Source organism: Dipteris shenzhenensis, chromosome 12 (assembly GCF_047967505.1).
Source record: "Dipteris shenzhenensis isolate YYH24624 ecotype China chromosome 12, Dip_SZ_1.0, whole genome shotgun sequence".
NCBI lineage: Eukaryota > Viridiplantae > Streptophyta > Polypodiopsida > Gleicheniales > Dipteridaceae > Dipteris > Dipteris shenzhenensis.
Window position 1 is genome coordinate 1,138,066 of NC_141607.1, and position 16,241 is coordinate 1,154,306.

At 39.5% G+C, this 16,241-nt stretch overlaps 1 protein-coding gene across 1 annotated transcript; it reads right to left on the minus strand.

Moving 5' to 3' along the window:
• Positions 1 to 2,575: 2,575 nt before the first annotated feature.
• LOC147895653 (hydroxycinnamoyltransferase-like) lies at positions 2,576 to 4,536 on the minus strand. The gene is made up of 2 exons (XM_087382994.1): positions 4,088 to 4,536; positions 2,576 to 3,946 (listed from the first exon to the last, which is right to left on the minus strand). The coding sequence occupies exons 1-2, from the start codon at positions 4,511 to 4,513 to the stop codon at positions 2,954 to 2,956; spliced, it is 1,419 nt and encodes a 472-aa protein (XP_087239120.1). The 5' UTR covers positions 4,514 to 4,536; the 3' UTR covers positions 2,576 to 2,953.
• Between the last annotated feature and the right edge of the window lie 11,705 nt (positions 4,537 to 16,241).

Genomic DNA, 16,241 nt, shown 5'->3' on the forward strand with positions numbered 1-16,241 from the left:
ATTTGATTGAGGAGTCATGGCAAATTTTTGCAAGAGAGTAGAGCTAGTGCGAGGGATACAAATCTCATCGGAAGTGAAATGGATTAAGTTGGAATCATACAATATATTTTGCAATTCGATTTTAGAAAATTCCAAGTATTTATATTTGATGTGAAATGGTTCAAAGTCATCTATAGAGTTGCTGATCAAGATATAGTCAAAAAGGATCCAAGTGGGTTTTTTTCCATTGACTCAACAAAAAATTGGATGACCTTAGTGACACATTGGTGCTAGCCAACACTAGGATCAAATAAGCATTTTCTTATTTCGGTATTATTATCCCTTCAACTTCATTAAGGCTTGTATGAACATATCATGGATTTTTGTTTTAGACTTTTGACATTTATTTAGACGTTTATCGAAATGGTAATATCAATTCTTATGTTTCCAAAAATATAAATTCTTATTTTAATTCCTTTCAAACTCAAAAATTGTTTTCACATCCAATGTTTTCTATGTAAGAAGTGCCAAAAATTAGCACCAAAATTGAGAGCATTTTATAGTAGTATGGTGAAAGCTAATATTAAAAAGCCATCACATGTGCATAAGAGAGATTCCAAATAAGTGAAGGATGAGCCATGAGATGACCCTAGTAAGTTTAACTAGCAACAAGTAGGGCTTGAGTAAAGAAGAAGGGCGCTTCTCACCCTAGAAGTCTTGGTAAGGGTTGATTCATAGCCCACATCATAAGTGGATTTACTCTAAAATTTCTATTAATCTATATATTTGGTCTTATTCTTTTGATGCTTAGTAAGGCGTTGCCTTATGAATAGCTTGTCTTGATTCTAGCATCATGCGGTTGGCCGTTTGCCACATTTGCTACCGAAAAGGAGTATCCATATGACTAGCGCTCTCTACAAACATGGATGAGACCTCCCTAATCCATCTATCTAAGAAACCCATCCTCTGCATTGTGCCCTCCAAAAAATGCCACTCCACCTTGTCATAAGCCTTGTCACAATCCAAAAGTACGATCAAGATAGGTTGAGACTCCTTCCAAGCCCAATCAACTACCTCTTAGAAGGCAAAGATGTCGTCTAAGAAACTGTGCTCCTAAAGAAGGCTTGGCTACATGTCTAGACGAAGTCAACAAGATGGGATCATAATTGCAAGCTCAAGATCTTAAAGGAAGTGTTCAGCAAAATGATCAATTTTGCTAACAAATGTTAGACCTACCCTCCCTTGAGGATCAATATAATCCATTGCGACTCAAAGAGATGGCTCCCAGAAGTACCTAAAGAAGGATGGTGTTAATCTATCCTTTCTATGGCATTTCTATGAAGGGAGGACTTGAGGTCCTCCAAAAGCTCCTTTACATGAAAGTTGACTCCATGTGCCTACTCATACTTGGGGAGACCACTATCAAGGTATGCACCTAGACTTTGTCCTTGGCTGCCAAAACCTAAGGAGACTTCTCAAACTAAAACAACTATCGATTGAAGTCTATGGTCATGTGTAAGATCTTTTGTGGGTCTAGCTGCATCTGATCACTTGCATTTAATAGAGTTGGTGAATTTGTGTCCTTATTGATCGAGTGATAGTGGCCGAAAAGTGATAGCTATTGAATTTGTTGAATTTTTGTGGGTTTGGGTGCATTTCATCAATTGCATTTGATTGAGTTGTTGAATTTGTGTCCCTATTGATCAAATGATAGTGGGCCCAAAAATGATATGCTTATCCTATCTCCTTGTTGAATCCATCATGCCCTAGAAAAGTGATAAGAGAACTCAACTAAATGGCTCTCAGTGTCCTAAAAGTCAACCCTAGCACTCTCATAATTGTTTGAAAGCCACAGTGAGATTGGGTCCTACTCTAAATCACTCCATGCAAGAGAGTAACGTCAATGAAGAGCCTAGGCCTAGAGCTCCCCATTGTTCCTCTCAATTGCATTTGCTACCCATGTGGATGAGCCATCTAGTAGGGGGCTCTCTGGCTACTACCAAATCTCTACCATGGACTACTACACCTCCTTCTCCTAAAGTAGGGCATTGGCGATATGGGAGTCCTTCCATAGGAGTCCACAATGTGGCTTCTCTAAGTTTTTTGCATGTTTTTTTCATAATAATGCAATTTTATTTTTATGATCAATGAATTAGTTCAATTGTAAACCTTGGATTATTTCCATGAACATTTGCCCATATGGGATAGTGATCTTTGTTCATCTAAATGATCATCTTGTGCTATGGTGCATCCTTCAAACATTTTATCATGGATCACAAATACAAAACTTAGTAATACATTTTAAAATTTTTATTAATTTGAGATGGCCTAATTATGGGGTAATTAATTTAAAGATTTTTCTTTCGAGTCATTAAGGTCTTGAACAAAAAATACAAAGTGTCCTTTACCACATGTGCTCTAATCATACAAGCCATGCTCATGAGCATTTGTGCTCCTCCTTTTTACATGGAATAAGAGTGTGAGAAAGGAGAGGGAGAGAGATTCAATAATTTAACTAGTATGATTCGTTTTAGAAAGTGGATTAAGACGTGTGGAAATTTCAAAAATCAATATCCAAATGTGAGTATAGCACTCCTTTCCAAAGAAACGCCTTCTTATAACACTCGTATATATAGTTGGAGTGTGATATTGGGAAGCACAAGTACCTTACACATATAGGCAGCTCTTAGAGCTTATGGTTTAATTAAGCTTTACATTATCTTCACCTAAGCAACCTTATTTACACATATGGGCAGCAACCTTATTTAGAAAATAATAGAAAATCACAAAAAGCAATCCTCCATTCCCTTTAAGAGGCAATCTAAGAAAGTGAACGTAAACTCATCCCATGAGAGAAGCAAGCAAGTTTGTAACACCCTGCAAACAAGTCACGAACAACATGATAAAAACCAAGCGTCAATGCATGGATAGGCAACGCCTTGTGCTCAACCTCATGCGCTGTGCTTCTCTTCAATTACGACGTCGAAGCACAGGCGCACAGTGCAGCTACGGCACTCGATGGGAGACGGTGCGCCGGTATGAGCTCAGGTCGCAGGGGTGCCTGATTAGTTGCTGCTGCCTGGCCCTCATTCTCCAGGTAGAAGGAGTGCCTGACGAGTTGCTGCATGGCTTCCGGTTGAAGTTTGATGCACGCATCCACGCTCCCCCCGCCTTCTTTACCTGGGAACAAACAAATCTCGCCGTCTCTCCCCATCCTTCCAGGTCGCACCGACTCAGGTTTCCCCCACCCAAAGTCGACATCGTAAGCTGGGAACCTTGGTGAACTTGCCACCACCATACAGCCGGGGCTGTTTTCAAGCTTAAATGGCTGAAACGGATTATTCCTCAGCTCTAGCCAGTGCATCAACCCGTGGACCGTCTCGTTATTGATGCCCTTTACTGCATCTCGGATTCGCGAAGCTGTGGCAGCCAAACTCTCTTTCATCAGCTCTCCTGCTGTGGCTACGGCCAGAGTCCATTGAAGAACATTGCCGAAGTAGGAATCCGGAAGCGGCGGCACTATTCTTGCTCTGCAATCGGCTGGTACAAGAGCAAACACTGTCTGTTGTGGTCTGGGCTTACTCACTAGTGTCACACATTTCCAAGAGTGTGCCGCAAGGGATTCGAAAGACGAGAACGAGATGCTACTCTCGTGGCTTGCCTTTGTTTTCAACTTCTTGATTGCGTCCGCAGTGAGATGGAATACTCTCTCTTCAAGCTTCTTATTAGGCTTTTCAATGAGGCCGGCCAGACTATTGGACATTGGCACAAACGGGAGTCGTGCTTTCTCCTGGGAGACGTTCTCTAGTTTTAGAGCCGTCCTGTCGTGCAAAGGAGGCTTGGAAATGGACAAGCTTCTCCCACATTCCCCCCACGACACCATAAAGTCCCAAAAAGAGCGCCCATCGGCAATTACATGGTTCTCGCTAACTCCAACGACGAGCCCTCCACCCTGAAACTTGGTAACCTGTAGTAGGAAATATGCACACATCGGTCGATATCAAAACCAAACAACAGGCCTCGCAACGAGTATAATACGAGATTCAATACTACAGAAACTGTCGTGAAAAGTGCAAAGTAATTAAAACCTCACTACCACTTTACGCACCTGTACAGCTAAAAGCGGAACGTTGGGGCTGTCGGAGCACTTCAATTCTGAATACCTCGTTAGATCGGTGAAAAATGGTTGCAATTGAAAATCCGGACGTAGGTCACTGAAACAAATGTTTATGGACGCCTCAACGAAATCAACACCCGCGTCGTTGCAATCCACCGAAATCCTTCCATCCTCCCCGCTTGACAATCTACCTGCCCACGGATAAAAGTGCACGAGGGCTCGAGACAGGCTTTCTTTCAATCTGCCAACTATGCGAGGGTATTCATCGTCGGGTGTGTCATAAAAGAGCAGTCCTAGCATGTAAGGGACGTTTCGCAATACAAGGTCGAGGCTGGAGAGAAAGAGGCGCTGGCTAGGGGTGGAGACGGCAGGCACGATGGTGGAGGTTTGCATTACGGATACCCTGGCATTCTCCATGATTTCAAAAACGCTGCGTTGTCAATACCACCATGCAGGGAGATATATAGACGATGTTCGTGGACGAATCACGCTAATAATCGTGGACTTCACCGGCGACGCAACCGAAATTGTCGTTGCGACTCGTGACTTCGGTAGAGTTCCGAAATGGCGGTATAATTTACAGCTAAGGGCGACGACTGTGGAAGGATTAGAAGGGCATCGAGACGGGCCAAAAGGAGAGGCCATTTTCGTTGTGCATGCAAAGTCTACGTAAACTCCCATGAACACGCACGGTTTGTCAAGCGTGTGTAGCGTGCAACGCCTTCCTTTTGACAAGCCCATCCTCTTTTCACACCTTCCACGAGTAGTTCCATTGGCTTTATTCTCTTTTTCTCCCACGACTTTCTCTCCGGCCAATCCATCTTGTCAAATCAAGGTTATAAGACTCCTCCATTGAGGGAATCTCTCCTAGAATTCATGCACCTCATATGTCCTTGTTAAGATCAAGCTCCTCTAGATAGATGTCAATCAAGAAAACTATGGTCAACTCTCCAATTCTTTAGTCATTATTCATTCAACCCCCCAAAGTTACATGTCTCTTGTTTCTTTTCTTATAGCATATGTCCTTGTTATTTGAAGATCAAGCTCCATCAAGATGTCAATCAATAAAACATAGTTTCTTACCTTCATCTAGGGTCAACTCTCCTTTAATGTTGTTATTATCCGTTCAACCACCCAACAAGATATTATTTCGTTCTTAAGATTGGTTTCAAACTTAAAATCACCTTGACATCACTATGACAAAATATAATGTGCATGCTAAAGCCTATGCAAAGAATAAAGTCTCTGAAACAAAATAACAATTTGGAAAGTTACGAGTAATAATTCCAACATCCCATGTTGCATCATTTCAGCATAATCTCCAAGCATACAACCCCACATAGGAAGTAGGGCTACCAAATCCCATCTCAATAATGTTGCTACAAGCACAACTCAATCAAGAAATTAAGATACACAGGTACCTTAACCATGTAGAACTAGGGTGAACGTTGGGAGTGGGAGTCATCCAGCATGAGGCAACCATTAATTATAGAGAGTATTATGATACAAGATCACTTGGGGATTGCTCAATACATCGTTGGTTGATTAATTTATGTTATGCCTATCTGTTGAGCATAGTAGATAATGCAGACATGTACGATGCATAGAATTGCAATGCACGGTATGGAGCTAGTGTCAAGCCTCCTCTAAAAATGCTTTGCAGAAGACTATAATAATGGAAAAAGCATATATGATATCGCTTCAACCATAGCATTTTTTAGCTCTTGCATAGGATTCACAACTATTTTCTATGGATGGACCAAAAAAAAAAGGATGCTCATGAATCATTATTCAATGTGATGATTATATCACCAAAAGAGAAGGCATTCAACAAATGAAGATAGTAAGTATATTGGGAAAAACTATTATGGAGGTAGGTCCAGACAAAGTTGTCTAGATTGACATGGACAATCAGGGATTTACGGCGGTGGTATTAAAGTGTTCATTTTAAAATGTTGTATTAAAACATTTTGAACAATTTTAAATGAGCCTAGGGGTGTTTTAAAATGGGCCAGCAGCAACAAATTTTAATTGGGACCTACTACAGTCGGTTACCGCACGATAAATCAATATACCACATAATATACCCATAAAACACCACGTCGTAAGGATCTATACCACGTGGTATCCATACACGTTGTGGTATAATGGATTACACCGTGCAGTGTTTAGTTACACCGCACAGTATTGCTAATCTATATAAACCTGTGCCGCATTCGTACAATTCACAATATCAAGATTCCTAGTATATCGTGGAGTCTCAGAAAAACAAGAAGCATATGAAAGAAGGATAAACAAAGCTACAAAGAAATTTGTAAGTTTGTTAGTCCTTCTAAGTTCAAAAAAGTATCTATTGCCGGTGGTGGGCTCACTTTTATCAATTGGAATCCACTCACATTTAAAGATACTAATTGGATCATTAGCATTTACATACTATTAGGTAATGAGTTTGTTAGTTGCATGTAACATTTTAGGTGTCTTTGGAAAAATATAGAATTTTAATTTTTGCATGAAGTATTTGAGTTGTAACTTGTCTTTGGAAAGACTTAGGATTAGGTAATGATTAGTTTGTTAGTTCCATGACTTAGGATTTTAATTTAGTTGCATGAAATATCGTAGGAAGCTTTGGAAAAATGTAAAGTTGACATTATAAGTTGCATGAAGTGATTCACTTTTGGAAAAGCTTAGGCTTTTAATTGTAGTTGCATGAGTTATTGTGTGTTTTTAAAAAATTTTTAAGCATAGGTATTTATTTATAAGTATGTAGCTATAGCCTATAACTATATTTAAAAAAAAGTCAATGAGCCAATTGGAGGTTTGCATAAGCCGACTTGGAACAACTCGTTCGTTGATGAAGAATATTATACCACATGCCAATTGGGGGTTCGCTTAGGTTGACTTGGAACATCTCACATGTGGTTAAAATTTTATATTATACACTAGTAAAACTCTATAAAGTAGGATTCAAGAGTGACCAGAGAATATTTAACTTTGGGTCGATCGTGGGCTCGCTTTGGAACTCGCAATTGTTGGCTCGTAGCAAGTCGCAAAAATAATGGCGTACATGTGTGGAGAGATTATAGTATATATAGCTTTACGATCAATACTTTTATATATTATTAGGTGCAAAAACTAGATACGATCATGTTGCATATGTTGCAATTTATAGCCCATGTTAGACTTCATATGTACGCAATTTGTAGCCCATGTTACAATCCATACGTACGTAGAAAAAATATATTGAGATTATTAGGTTCACAAAGTTTGCTAGCTTAGAAATTAGAATTAAAAGTGCTTATAAGTGCTTGTTTAAGTAACACTAGCTACTACACTAGTGTGTGTGAAATACTGACATTTTTCAATAGCGCATAATGTTGTGGATGATCATGGTGCAGATAGATGCTTACTCGGGAGAGAGAGGAACGTGGAAAAAGGTGATTTGCCATCCTAGGCCTATTTTAATAGGTAGATTACCATGTTCATAATCATCCAATCACGTCGAGAGGGGGCAAGACAATTGGATGATTTCTCTCTCTTAAGCTCTAGCAAGCTTACATGAAGTACTCTAAGTTAGTGTACCAAATAGCCACATTGATTTTAGGATGTGAAACTGCAAACAAACCCAAACATTGTTATGTGTCGTAATGGTAAATGAGATGGTAGAAACAAAAGCATGAAAATTTATGTGAATATTGTACATATTACTTATATAAAATTGTGTATGTTTTTCTTATAGCCTTAAGTGAAAGCATTGCTCCAGAGGAACGAGGAAGAAACCCAACAAAGGCTAGGGATTATGTTGTGATGTTGCCTAATAAGAAGTGGGACTGTAACTTTTGTCATGAGGAGTAAGTACTCAGGCTCCGGCTACATAAGAATGCAAAAGCACTTCTTGGGTGATGCTCACAAACAAATTGGAAAATGCAAGGGTCTAGGAGTTGAGAGAGTTATAGCTGCTCTAGGCCAGGAAATGCCTAAAATTATAAACAACCAAGTGGATGATATAGTTGCATGCCACCAATCCCAGCCTCGTGAATCCATGCTTGATGATCTACTCACACCTCAAGCTAGTTAGTACGTAGATGTAGAATATGGTTCTTTGTAAAATGTGCCACCTCAAAGTAGTGGTGTGACCTCGATGACATAAGTGGCAAGTTGCTCTATGATGTATATGGAGAGTGGATGAGGCAGCGACGTGGCTCATTCACAATTGCGTATGCGTCTGTAACAAAGATCATTGGAAGCTTGATTCAAACAACAACATACAGAGAAAGCACAACAAGACGTTTTTGAGGCCATTTGTCACATAGGGTATCCGCTAAGCATGGTTCAAAATCCTCATTGGAAAACATCTCTAGTAAGGGTGAGCCTAGGTTTTACGATGCCAAGTTACAATGCTATCCACAACAACTACTTGGATGCATACTATGAGAGGATTAAACATGAGATGCAGCAATTAGTATACGATGGTATTGAGTGAGCATGCTGCACCATTGTCAGTGATGGATGTAAAAATGTCACCAAGAGACCTGTGATCAATATCATGGTTGTAACATTTAAGGGAGAGGCCTTTTGTCAATCTATTGACACAAGTGGCCATGCGAAGACATGTGAATACATTGTTTAACAATTGGAGGGAGTAATTCTGGATGCTGGGCATAATAATATTGCATTCCGTCACAAGAAATCGCTTGAAGACAGAAAGAGCAGAGAAACTGGTATATGTTTATGGAAATGGTAGAGTATTGGACAATGTTAAGATAGAGAGTAATGATAAAGATCTAGCAAAGTGGGTAAATTGTGATCTCCCAAGTCCATTGCATGATCCTCCCATCGTTGGACAATTGCAAGCCGAAGCGCGGTGATGTATCATGTCCATGGCTATATTATGACTCATTAAAAATTGTGCCATTTAAATTTTGTTGATTAACATCATGCCACTTGGAAGGTATGTCAAAGCATTAAGATGAAATGTATTGTTTCCATGTTGCAACTTGGAAAGCATTAAAATGACTTGCAACCTGTAAGTTCTTGTTTGTGTGCCGCTAGCTATTGCACTAGTGTGTGTGAAATATCAACATTCATAAGGAGAGCATAATGTTGCAAATGATGATCATGGTGCAGATAGATGCTTACTTGAGAGAGAGAGAGAGGGTTGTGGAAAAAGGAAATATGCCATCCCATGCCTATGTTAGTAGGTAGCTTACTACATTCATAATCATCCAATTATGTTGGGAGGGGGCAAGACAGTGGGATGATTTCTCTCTCTTCAGGTCTAGCAAGCTTACAGGTGCTCCTTACATGTTGCAAGTTAGAGCTAAAATGCTACGACGAGTTTAAAAGTTTTTTGATGATTATGAAAGCTATTGAATTAACTGTAATCCCTAATTTGATAGCACCCGATGGCTCTGGGAAGGACCGGAGGTGCAACAATAGCATGCAACTATGTGCGACGCTAGTTGGCAATCGTTGTGGAGATGTGACATTTGCCTACAAGAATTTCGAGGCTTAGTGGTGAGAATGTTATGGCACTTTGTAGGAGATCCCAATAGAACAATGCCATGGTGCATAGGCAATGGTGCCGAGAGAGTGGCCTCCATCTTGCGGGCACTTGCTAATAGTGATGTTAAGACAACATCATAGCCTACAGACCTGGTTGAAGCTGTTGCAAATGTGGAGAATAATGTTACGATGCTAGGTCAACAAACAATGGAGATGTGAAGTCTGCCATCAAGAATACAATGGATCTTGCTTGAGAATGAGGTTGCATTTCTTGGGTGATATGCATAGAGCCATTGCAAAATGCAAGGGACTAGGACCTGAGGCTATTATTGCTTCCATTTTTGGGTCTACTAACCAAAAGTAGTGTTTCTTAGCATTGTAAATCTTCTTTTTAATTAAGTATAGTCTTTGAAGTTTATGTTGCCATTCTTATTTTAATATGGTGAAACTAATTTTTGCACTCCCTAGTTCATAGTGTTGCTAAACATGTTTCGTGAATCATGTGATAATAGCATTGCATTATTTAAAATTTTACTTGATAGTATGACAATTGTGCAACTGCATTATTTAAAAATTTACTTGATAGTATGACAATTGCACAATAATAATTTCACATAATGTGCTAAACATGTTCTGCATGACAATAGCATTGCATTGTTTTCAATTTCACGTCAATTACTTCAACAGTTCCACGATAATAATTTTGCCTACAAAGTCATGAATGCATTGAAAGCAAAGTGACTCGATCATAACTATAAAGATCAATAGTTGTTATATGCATTTTAACATACAAGATGTTCACATCCCACATTGTAGAGTCTACATCTCCTGAAAAATTGTTATTACAAAAAAATGGGATGGGGAAAAACTGAAGCCAACAAATGGCAATATCCATGATGTAAAATACGAAGGGCAAAAAATTAAGCCAATGGATGCCAAAATGGGTACTCTAGAAGCTTTTTATTTGCTGAGTCATCCAGCAATGGCAGGAGGTTGGTGGGTGCCTTAAGCTACCGCCCCCAACAAGATATGTAGGCCATGTCGGTAGAGAACGATGAAGCAACTGCACATGATGGTCAATGCCAAGAGCATGCTGGTGATGATCAATAAGATGACCAACACGATCGACATGGTTTGCAAGCTACTAAAACAAAGTGTTACACTTTATGAGAATTGATTCCATACGCCATTGAATAGAAAATGAATGAGAATTGATTCAATATACCAATAGTGTAGAATATGAGTTAGGACTATTTGAAAAGTACATGACTTATAAAGGAACAAGGTCACAAAACCAACATCATTCTCTAAATCCACATTGTAAATTGAGACATGGAGATGCCAAAATTGCACATTTTGTATATAGGTTTTCATATCATCAATTGGTCGCATGGTGACATTTTCATCAACATTGTGTGCTTGTAGTTTGGTTAGTAGCAAGTCCATTGTCATCCTTTCCTAGGGCTCATTCTAGCACAAGTGTGTTTTGCAATCCCACAACAGCTTGATTACATGCCTGGGTATATCTGATTAGTTGACAGTACAAACCTAAAGCCCACAAGAAATTTGGCTATTTCACCAAGTAACCAACCAACAGCATAGCAATCTGACATGTCTAACCATGCACCATTTGATTGAGGGTATGCATCATTTCTCGCATACAGCTCTTGTGCAAACCAAGGAAATTATTGTGACTTTGTAGCAAGCACTTAAACCTGCTCAGGCTTGCTCTCAGTCCTGTGGAGACAACTTCCCCAGTCTCAATAATGCCCACATGCAAAGATTTTCCATTTAGTGTGAAATCCAACACGTAGTTGCCAGCATTCAGGTGGGTGTGTCTGAACCCCCATTCATGCACCCTTTCATTGCACTGGAAATAGAAGGAAAATAGCAACGGAAATTGTCAAAATGTTCTCACAGAATAAATGTGCTCGCATCTAGCTCTGCATATCATGCCATGCCTCGCTTTGCCCAGTTTGGATAATCATGATACATGGAAGGTAGACTCATGAGCTGTAATACTACCCCCATTGAAGTAAGCACTGATTAACCAAAGGTCACTAACGTGCATGTAATTAATGGCTCAACACAGGCCCTATGCATTATGGTCATTACCAGCCCTATCTTCAATGATTTATGCGCCTGTGTAGCAACGTGCCTCAACTTCTTGCCGGCATAAGATAGGGTTGGCTTGAAACTTGGCACACCCTCTATCTTAACTCGATGCATTCTTCCTTCCACTCCCTTGCCCAATTCTTCTAGAATTCTCAATGCAACTCGTGGGAAGTGTACCATTGCAGTAGAGCACATGTCGGCAAACTTCATTCGTAGATCTATTTGTGCCTTGTAGTCTTGACTTCTTGGGTTAATCCTTTCTAAGGAACCACTGGCAATTTGGGTATAATATTGGATGGTGACATTTGATAGTCTACCTGCTACCCCTTTATTCTTTTTGTTTTTTCTATGAACGGCAATGCGGGATTCTTTCCATTCTATGAGCCACCTATCCAGTTCATCCTTGCATTGTTTGTTCAGGGCTCTGACTACTTTACCATTTCCCATTGCACAACTATATCACCCAACACTCTAGGTGGGAAGTTCAATACAACCTCTTTCTCCTCTTCCTACTCCACATCTATGCCCCTTGTCCAGTTGCATTCAAATTGAGCAAATATGTGCTCTTACATTTCATTCAGCATAGACTTGGTATGAGGAATCTCTCTAATTTTCTCCTCATTCAGTCTAATAATATGTCGGACGCACACCCTACAAACAAGGTATTTGCAACTCAATTCTCCAACTCTCTCTCTCTCTCTCTCTCTCTCTCTCTCTCTCTCTCTGATGGGGTGGCTGCCATGAGGAAAGCAGAAGTACAGATCTAATCCACACAACAATCATTATGTAAGCAATCATCCGGTTATGCTACAAAAGCAAAGCAAAAGCAATTAACTAATTCACACACCAATCATAATCCATTACATTAACACTCGACAATCATTAAAAAATAGAAGCAAAAGAAATTTTGTAATCAACACAATAATCATTGCTATGTCACAATGACAACGAAAATCAAATTGTATGTACAAACACACAGAGCACGTGCAACACAATTTCTTTAAAAACATATTTGAAATTTATGCACACATGCAAACATGAAACTCCTCAGATAATTATAGCATGGACCCTACAAGCAATAGCATAAATCATATAAGCAAATAAGGTTGAACTAAAGCATGCAAAATATAGGTAGGCCGTAATTGGTCCAAGAGACCCTATTGAAGGAGGATAGGCTATAGAAGATGAAACAAGAAAACATCTAACAACAATCATAGAGCCAAGATGATCTAGATCAGCGATTGTGTGATCACACATCTGGTTGGGAACGTCGTCATCGAGATGATTAACTAGAGGTCACTAACGTGTATGTAATTAATGGCTCGACACATGGCCCTATGCATTATGGTCATCACCAGCCCTATCTTCAATGATTTATGCGCCTGTGTAGAAACATGCCTTCTTCTAGAATTCTCAATGCAACTAGTGGGAAGTGTACCATTGTAGAGCACATGTCGACAAACTTTGTTCATAGATCTATTTGTGCCTTGTAATCTTGGCTTCTCGGGTCAATCCTTTGGTTATAATATTGGATGGTGACATTTGATAATCTACCTGCTACCCCTTTATTCTTTTTGTTTTTTCTATGAATGGAAATGCGGGATTCTTTCCATTCTATGAGCCACCTATCTAGCTTCATGTCTGTCAAGGGCTCTAACTACTTTACCATTTCCCATTGCACAACTATATCACCCAACACTCTAGGTGGGAAGTTCAATGCAACCTCTTTCTCCTCTGCCTGCTCCACATCAATGCCCCTCGTCTATTGAGCAAATATGCGCTCTTACATTTCATTCATCATAGACTTGGTATGAGGAATGTCTCTAATTTTCTCCTCACTCAATCTAATAATATGTCGGATGCACACCCTGCAAACAAGGTATTTGCAACTCAATTCTCCAAGTTTCCCTCTCTCTCTCTCTCTCTCTCTCTCTCTCTCTCTCTCTCTCTCTCTCTCTCTCTCTCTCTCTATCTCTCTGTCTCTCTCTCTCTCTGTCTCTCTCTCGCTCTCTCTCTCTTTCTCTCTCTCACTCTCGTTGATGGGGTGGCTACCATGAGGGAAGTAGAAGTATATATCTAATCCAGCAACAATCATTATGTAAGCAATCAACCAGTTGTGCTACAATGACGATGTGTAAATACAAAAACCAAAGCAGAAGCAATTAACTAATTCATACACCAATCATAATGCATTATGTTAACACTCGACAATCATTACAAAAATAGAAGCAAAAGAAATTATGTAATCAACACAATAATCATTACCATGTTACAATGACAACGAAAATCAAACTGTATGTACAAACACATAGAACACGTGCAACACAATTTCTTTAAAAACATATTTGAAATTCACGCACACATGCAAACATGAAACTCCTAATAGATAATTATAGCGTGGACCCTACAAGCAATAGCACAGATTGTAGAAGCAAATGAGGTTGAACTAAAGCATGCGAAATATAGGCAGGCCGTGATTGGTCCAAGAGACCTTATAGAAGGAGGATAGGCTATAGAAGATGAAACAGGATGATCTAGATCAGCATCCTTTCTCGGCTCAAAAATTGTATTGGCCTTTTGGAAGTCAAGTTTGAAGCAACCTAAGACACTGATCGATTCAAAGTATTTGAAACATCAAATTATAAGTGAATGCAATGAAATAATTCATTGGATATCTTAGAACTCTTAACGAAAGAGGAATGAAAAGCTAGTGTCTCCTGACCATCCATAAGTTTTGCAAATTTAAGAATGGTTGCAAGACAAGATTTTCTTGCCCCTTCATATAACATGGCGCTTGCTTCATGTCATAAGCTCTCCTCCTCATAACTCATGTTATGGTTGGGGTGGGTTCTCCCCAATTGTTTTGACATCGTCATCTCTTTCATTTGGGTTGAAGGAGGATCAAAGTAAGTGCTTACCGTTCCTACATTATGTCATCCTCATTTGGTGCATCCTCCTCCTCAGTGCTTCTATGATGTTGAGCTCTTTTGGCTCTCAATTTCCTTAGAGAATTTTGATATTATTGGAACAACATTGACATATGAGGATGATAATACAATGCATGTGCTCTTGAACTTCCTAATGTAATTTCATCTCCCTACACAGAAAAGTTATGTACAAGAAAGCATTGCTATCATAATCATAAACATAGCAAAAGTAATTTTGTACATCATCATTCAACTCAACCTTAGGTAAAGGCTGGAAACCATTTTTTAATGTGTGTATCATTGATACGATGCATAATCTCCTTATAACACCATTGAATTGTGCACAATCACCAAGACACGTGCATAAATCTTCCCTTTACTAGTGTATCGTTTGGATGCCAATGAGCTTGAAGACATCTACAAAAATAACATTAGACTTCACTACGTCACTGAAACCTAGATCAATGATAAAAAATGCAAGACATCAATTCAACCAGGTAGTGAAAATTTGTGCTACTCCTATGTTCTATTGATATTTCTATCGATAAAGTCTCTAGAAAAATGCCAAAGTTGATATTTTAATTGTTGATAAAAGAATCAATAAAGATGTTGAGGAAAGGCTTTTCATTTTTGACTCTAGAAGCTTGCTCTACTGCTCAAACTCATTTCAAATTTAGGCATAAAATTGATGGGGGGGAAACATAACATGTACTCACTGTAGATTAGATATAATTGTAGTCTCCCTCAAGAGGAAAAAAATACACTAATTTATTTCCAATTGGATCGAAATTCATAGCCAACAAAAGAACATGGTATTAGAGAGAGTGGGCATGCATCTAAAGATGTTCATAGTAGTTCTATCATAGAATATCAAATGGTAGGGGTTATACAGGCCAAGAGGCATGTATAGAAAAACTATGGGAAGTATCATATGTTCTACTTCCATCTGGTACTACCCATAGTGTTTCTTACATGTTCCGCTTGAGCTTTCACCTTATATACCCTATACCATACTAGATTCTGTGACACAACTCCTAGCATCCTTATGAACTTCTTTAGATACATACCCACTCTCTTTGATGTTTGTCTAGCATTGGATCTCTTGTGCCAAGGGTATAGAGGGCTCATAGAGGTTGGGAGGGGGGATTTTGAGAACGAGGGGGGATTGATGTAAGGGGGGATGAAGAGATTGAGGGGAAGAGAGATGACGGGGGATGTTGTGACAAAGAGAGGCAAAATAAGAGGAAGGGAGGCAAGGGGGAGCTATTGTGGGACAAGATTGGTGAGGGTGGAGGGAGGAAGGTGAAGATGTGATATTGTGAGAAAGAGAGGTAAGACCGGGAAGAACAGGGATGAGGGTGGTCTATTGCAAGAAAAAGAGATGACATAGAAGTTGAGAGTGCTCTGAATGAAAGTGAAACGGAAAAGGGTGAGCCAGAAGAGAGCCACACAAGTTTTGGTGGCTACAGAACACCCTAATCTTCTATGTCATCCATATATATGTGCTTGAGTATTGTACATAACCGGGGTTAAGTCACAGTTAACCCCCACAACCTCCCACTTAAAGGACAATGTGTCTTAAGGGAGAACAACCACTAGAC

Coding starts and splice junctions, on each gene's coding strand:
- LOC147895653 (XM_087382994.1), bottom strand. CDS start 4,513: ATGGAGAATGCCAGGGTATCCGTAATGCAAACCTCCACCATCGTGCCT. Junction 3,947..4,087: donor TTCCGCTTTTAGCTGTACAG/GTGCGTAAAGTG, acceptor TTCCTACTACAG/GTTACCAAGTTTCAGGGTGG.